The sequence below is a fragment of the Aedes albopictus genome, chromosome 2 (assembly GCF_035046485.1).
Source record: "Aedes albopictus strain Foshan chromosome 2, AalbF5, whole genome shotgun sequence".
NCBI lineage: Eukaryota > Metazoa > Arthropoda > Insecta > Diptera > Culicidae > Aedes > Aedes albopictus.
Window position 1 is genome coordinate 32718242 of NC_085137.1, and position 6144 is coordinate 32724385.

Genomic DNA, 6144 nt, shown 5'->3' on the forward strand with positions numbered 1-6144 from the left:
TCCCTTGGTGTCTCCTGAAGGAATTGCCTTGAAACTTTTGGAGGTATTCCAGACAAGCTTTTGGATATATTTTGGAGAAACTTTTGGGGATATTTCCGAAAAATTCTCGAAGAAATTCCCAACAATCTCAAGGAACACCTGGAAGACTCTTAGATATCCCAGCGTACTTTTGGAGGAACTCCCGGGAAACTCCTGAAGGAAATTCTGGGGAACTCCTGAAAAAAACTCCCGATGATCTCGGGAGAAGTTCTCGGGATGGATGAGTTCTCCAGGAACTCTGGGAACTTTTAAGAAAATTCTCCAGAGGGAAACTCCTGGAGGAATTCCGAAGAGGGGAACTCCTGGAGGGATTCCCCAGCCAACAAATTTATTCACTTTACCAATTTGCAGCTTCTTAAAATGAATCTTTATTCGGTATAAAACAGTTGTATAAAATGCAACGATTCTTACATATACGTGCAAATTTGGAGGCCATATGCGTGCATGTGGCAAAAACGTTATTGGCTTGTATGATTTCATATGATTTCATAACGAACGATATATAACTTTGTTTACAACTTCATGTTGTATCTTATGTAACTTCATGAGCACCAATATATAACTTTGAATGGTAACTTATGTAACTTTAAAAATACATTTCTAAAATACCTTGTTTGCCTTAAGCAATAAAAAATGCATGACTTCCTAATCCTATACCTATATAATAGTAAAATAGATTGAGAATTAATTATCAAAAACGGATAATTTTCAAATACATGAAATTTGGATCGCCGATGATATAGCTAGGAATGGTTTATTATGTTTGCTTAAATTTATTATTTATTTACTTAAATTATAATTACCTGTTTCCATTTTTGATCCCTCATTCTTCTGATTCATAGTTCTGATCCGATCCTTGATGCCACACAATCACTTACATTGCGAGCAACAAATTTCTAATTACATTAAAAAAGGAGTTGTAAATAATCGAAACCAACTTGGAATGGATTGTTATACAATCTCATTTCGTTGATATTTGCAACATGCCTAGTAATTTTTTTTTCGCATTATATGTGATTCTACGCGATTCATATATAATCTCAAATACACATTTAAGTGACTTGAATTGAACATCACAGATTTCTGCAAACATGGGTCCCAGATACACGGCAGTGTATTATATACCATGTGATTAGAATTTAAATTTGAAAAATTTTACATCTGCGATGCCAGTTGTAAATATAAAAAATGTTTCAAAATCCCTCCATGTTATTTTCCTTTATGTTAAAAAATAGCAAATACTTGAAAGTTTTAATTATATTTATTAAAACATCATATAAATTGAATGTAAACTATTAAAAAAACTGGCCGCACTGCACTCATCAGCTCTCACCACCAGTCAAAACATAAACAAAACTAGATCTGATTTAAGTGCCGTCGATTTTGTGTACCGTCGTTTTCAGTTGATACAGAAGTAAGTTTCTACAATTTATTCATCAAATTTACTTAGTTAGAGTATTTAAAACTGTTTCAGATGTTCGGAGTGGTGCAGTTTTTAGAAAACGGCCGGTTGCAGGTTCTGGCTGTTCCCATGAGCTGGATGAAAGGAGGATTTCTCATGTGGCCAAAAGCAATCGGCAACGATAAAATTGAGAAAATGAGGATGGATGGCACAGCTTTCCATGGATCCACAAAGTCCATACCGGCAATGATCACCAGAAAGTTCCGCAATTTTAGATCGGCTGAAGCGGCAGTAGAGGAACTCTCCAGAAAAGATGTCTCTGATTTTGAGGGCAAAAAGAAGATGCTTAAGACTGCAAAACGAAAGAAACCAGTGGCTAAATTGGCTGATTTGAATGATCTATGCGCAGGTATGTATTCACAAATAAGTTGTTTTCCTATCTATATAAACGATTATTTTTTTTAGCTATTATTGAAAAACAGCAGCCAGTCTCAGGCTCGGCGTCTTCAAACATTTCTGCGATAAAAGTGCCATCTCAGCAAGCCCAGGATTTTAAAAGGCCACAAGCATCAACCTCGGCATCAACATCATTTACGTCTTCCGTGGCACCTGAAGCACCACCGGTAGTTATCGAAATCGATCCAGTGTTGTTGAATACGCAATCCATGAATCGGTCAGATGTTGTGCAATACCAAACGTTTCCGGAAGCCTCGCATTTTGAAGGAGAATCGCTGACTGCAACTAATCTGTCAGGTAAGAATCCGTTTATTATTCAGGTTTTTCAAGAGATTCTTGGCCTAACGTTTCAACTGGAACAAGGCCTGCCACTCAGCCTAATGTTCTATGTACACTTCAACCGTTATTAACTGAGAGTTTTAGTCATTATTGAATGCAATTTATCTTTTTCAGATCACAAACTATACGACGCCCATGCGATAAACCAGTCCAGTGTCCTATTTGAGGAACAACCTGAGCGAGATACAGTAGGACCACTGAACGAAACTGTCACTGATATTGATGCACTTATTCGACAAGCAGTTTTTGATTCCGTGAATGAAGTCGTTCCTGTTGCAATCGATTCGTATTTGGGCAAAGCAATTGAGAAAGCTGTAGAGCAAGCAGTATCCAAGGTAGTCGAGAGAGCTGTTGATCAAGCGGTAGCTAAAGCTGTCGACAAATGTTTTGAGTCCAATTTTGCACGGCTAGCGGCTATGTTTGAAGTGATGGACAAAGACAAAACCAAAAGTTCTTCAACCAACGATGAAGTCATGATCGAGAAACGCACCCTTATCGACTCAGAGGAGGACGTTGACCAATTGAATATCGATTTGAGAGATGACGTTCTACAAAGCAAGTTTGTAAGTATTATCAGTCATAATAATTGGTACCTATTCGAGAGTTTTGATTTGGGATTATTTTATTTTCAGTTGGAATATTTCTCTCGTATCATTGTGCCAAATTCATTCGCTGGAAAAGGAGACAATGCCTGCTACATAATTGCTGATTGTCTTTTTACAAGGCAATTTTGGAATAAGTTCACGTGGACTGGAGTAAACCGGGGAGAAAAATGCAAACGTGGATTTCGCGAGTTTGGAAACGTGACAGAGCTCATTTTGAGTATTGAGTGCAAATTGGAGATCCTTCGTACACAAGAAAAGATTTGGAGAAATTTTGCAAAACTCGTCTATTCAGGCACTCCAAAACGCGAGCAAAGAGCAAAGTGATTCGCAAATCTTCATGTCGTGTCAAGCAAGGAGTAGTGAAGAAAATAGGCGGAAGCAATATTCAGGATGGTGACTTGGTCCAGGATGAGATTATTGATGCTACGAATGCCGAAACTAACAGTGGAACCGATGATGCAAGTGAAGTGGATAAAGAACGTGCTTCTACATCTTCAGAAATCTCTGAAGAAGATAGAAACAATCATGAGCCGATGGATAGTGATGACTCTTCTGAATAATTTAAGGTTTATTCTGTTTGATTTGTCAAAAAATTGGCAACCATAATTGATTTCAAAAATTTGATTTGAATGTGAAAGAATGTGTTACTATGAAATAAACAAAATCTTATCTTTATTACACTTCATTATTAATCAATTGTTACTTATAATTCCGAACCGTATGCATCAGTGGGATAAACACAGTTGTAAGCTTCAAATCAATTGCTACCATTTTACACAGTATGGATTCTGGCTTATAATATTCAACTTTTGAAGAATTATTTTTAAGTTTAGAACTAAAAATATGCAGAAATGAAGATTTCATTGGTTTGACGAAGAAATCTCGTTTTTGTTTTAAAAATCTTCCTTTGATTTGTATTCCTTCATCGCTGTTATGAATATCTGTCATTCCTACTAATTTTGAATCCTTGGTTAGGAACCATTTGTTCTTGAAGTCGTTAGTCAGGGTGAACTCAGGAAGACAAATTTTACTGTGTTTCTCATTTTTCTCCACGTGAATAGTCTTTGAGTTATCTGGAATTTGCAATGTACTTGAATTCTTATCATGTTCAGCTTCTAAAATACGGTTTGCTACCTGGACAAGAGGGTTAGGACCTGCTTTTACAAGTTTTTTCACTGAATGCAAACAATTTTCAAAAGGATATGCCGACAACGTTATCAACGATCCGAATTTTTCGACTTCATCTACGATGTGACAAAGATTATGAATGTTGCTGGATACAAATTCCGTCCCATACAATCTTTTGTACTCGTTAACAAATTGGAGGAACAGTAGGCGTGCGATTGGTAGGAAGTCTTTATACGCATCAACCGAGCAAATTCTAACTGCACAAAATAGCAATAAAAAGTTCTCGTAATATTTGGTAGGTAAGTGATCTTTTAGTAAAACTACTCCCACGTAGTTGAGAAAAATTCTGTACTCTGTACCTTTCCAAAGTGAAATATGGTCTAGAGACCGCATACGACGATGAATTTCGTTTGGCAACTTCAGTACAACAAGTTTAGCTGAAATGTCTTGTTTTTCTTTAGCACTCCATTTAACTTTTCTTGTCATTGATCCGGTTCGCCACGCATTGAGTAGTTTTCGCATTACTCCCAACTCTAGTAAATGTAATGCATCAGCAACGATAACATCCTCCACCATGTTGATTGGTAGTTTTATCAATGGTGACACACCTTGTTGATGATCTGGGTATTGTCCATCACGAAACAGTTGATCATTTCGCAGCTCAGCGTCCATTTTCGGAAACACCATGGTTCGCGCTTCATGGGAATATTTCCCCCTTGTCGTGCATTTAATGCACCCATGTTTACCGTTGAAATTCTTGACGCATTTTATAAATGCCCGAGCGGGTGTGTCACAAATAAATGCGCGGATGCTTAATGAAATTCGGTGACCATTGATGTATACCCCGGAATCCAAAAGTCGTAGTAACTCGTCGACCATCGGTGATAGAAATTGGTTAGCATCTTTTGGTTTACTTCCCCCGTAGTAAATGCCGATAACCATCGGGTGAATGTGGGGAAGCTCATGAATATTGGCAATAATTGGCCAAAAATGGTTTGCACTACTTTTAAAGATTGGAAGCCCGTCAATATTTATATTTATGGACACATGTCCGTCACAAGTGACGTGTTCAAGTCGATTTTGAAGACTTCTCTCCAAACCATGATGCCAATATTTGCCACCATCGTCGAGCTCCATTACTTCAAGATTCCTGGGAGTTCTCATCAGTGTCCTAGGATCTCTCGGAAGGGTACTTTGCGAATGAGTGTTGAGTATTTCAATCAAGGCCTTCAACGCTGTCTGGGAAATTTGGAATTGAGAGGCCCATTCCCGAATGGCGGATGTTAAGGTTGCTGGAAAGAATTGATAAATTACACCTGTAGATTTTTTTTGTTCATATTCAATTTCCGCTATTGTATAATACCATCAGAAGGTTCATATTTCGGGCTCTTGTGACCGGGTTCATCAGCTAGTTGTATCTCGTCGGTGAAATTACTACAACTCTTCGACAAACTGCAGTCTGAAGGCATCCGCATCGGCTCCGGTATTTGTATATCAGATTCAACTATTTCTGTAGACAGGTTCTTTTTTTCCTTGTGTTTCTGTAATAATCGACTATATTCCCCGCTTTTACGGATACGAGTCAATTTATTCTTCATCACAAACGAATACATTATGATTTTATACAGAAGTAAATCTTTGTGCTAATTTTCCGATTGTTATTTTGTCTACTTTGACATTATGACTTATTACGATCTCATGTGTAAATATTATAGACTACTCGGATAAACCATGTTGTATGATTTCATATTGTCAAAATTTGTATTCATATGTGATCTCATAAAGGGCATTGGAATTGAATCGTATTCTGTGAATTATAAATCGTATAAGGAAGTGCTTTTGGAATTACATAAATGTCCACATTAAGTTAGAGTTACTTAAGGTGCCAACTGAAATTACTTTAAATTACATAAAAAGGTAAACAAAATGTTTACATTTTAAACAACTCAAACCAATTTAATGTTTCGTTTTATGTAACTTCGATTTATTCTGTACTTTTATACAATTTCAAATTAACACCCTAATACGATCTCTGGTTTGCTGGGTCTCCAGAGGAGATCCTCCAGGAATTTGTTCGGGAATTTCTCCAAGAATTCCTATTTATCCAGGGATTTCTCCAAGAATTCTTCCGGGGCTCTCTCCAGGAACTCTTTTGGGGATTCCACCAGGAATTCC

The 6144-nt window shown here is 37.2% G+C and overlaps 2 protein-coding genes across 2 annotated transcripts; one reads left to right on the forward strand and one right to left on the reverse strand.

Moving 5' to 3' along the window:
• Positions 1 to 356: 356 nt before the first annotated feature.
• On the forward strand, positions 357 to 3165 carry LOC109403026 (uncharacterized). The gene is made up of 5 exons (XM_062849430.1): positions 357 to 1453; positions 1514 to 1850; positions 1907 to 2194; positions 2351 to 2799; positions 2869 to 3165. Exons 2-5 carry the CDS (start codon positions 1514 to 1516, stop codon positions 3163 to 3165), a joined length of 1371 nt encoding a protein of 456 aa, XP_062705414.1. The 5' UTR covers positions 357 to 1453.
• Positions 3166 to 3540: 375 nt separating this feature from the next.
• LOC134287526 (uncharacterized) lies at positions 3541 to 5582 on the reverse strand. The gene is made up of 2 exons (XM_062849429.1): positions 5333 to 5582; positions 3541 to 5261 (listed from the first exon to the last, which is right to left on the reverse strand). Exons 1-2 carry the CDS (start codon positions 5580 to 5582, stop codon positions 3541 to 3543), a joined length of 1971 nt encoding a protein of 656 aa, XP_062705413.1.
• Between the last annotated feature and the right edge of the window lie 562 nt (positions 5583 to 6144).

What these genes read in the sequence shown, in the direction of transcription:
- LOC109403026 (XM_062849430.1), top strand. Translation starts at nt 1,514, where the DNA reads ATGTTCGGAGTGGTGCAGTTTTTAGAAAACGGCCGGTTGCAGGTTCTG. An exon ending in TTTGAATGATCTATGCGCAG is followed by an intron (nt 1,851 to 1,906) that starts GTATGTATTCAC and finishes TATTTTTTTTAG; the next exon opens with CTATTATTGAAAAACAGCAG. An exon ending in ACGTTCTACAAAGCAAGTTT is followed by an intron (nt 2,800 to 2,868) that starts GTAAGTATTATC and finishes TTTTATTTTCAG; the next exon opens with TTGGAATATTTCTCTCGTAT.
- LOC134287526 (XM_062849429.1), bottom strand. Translation starts at nt 5,582, where the DNA reads ATGTATTCGTTTGTGATGAAGAATAAATTGACTCGTATCCGTAAAAGC. An exon ending in GAAATATGAACCTTCTGATG is followed by an intron (nt 5,262 to 5,332) that starts GTATTATACAAT and finishes AATTCTTTCCAG; the next exon opens with CAACCTTAACATCCGCCATT.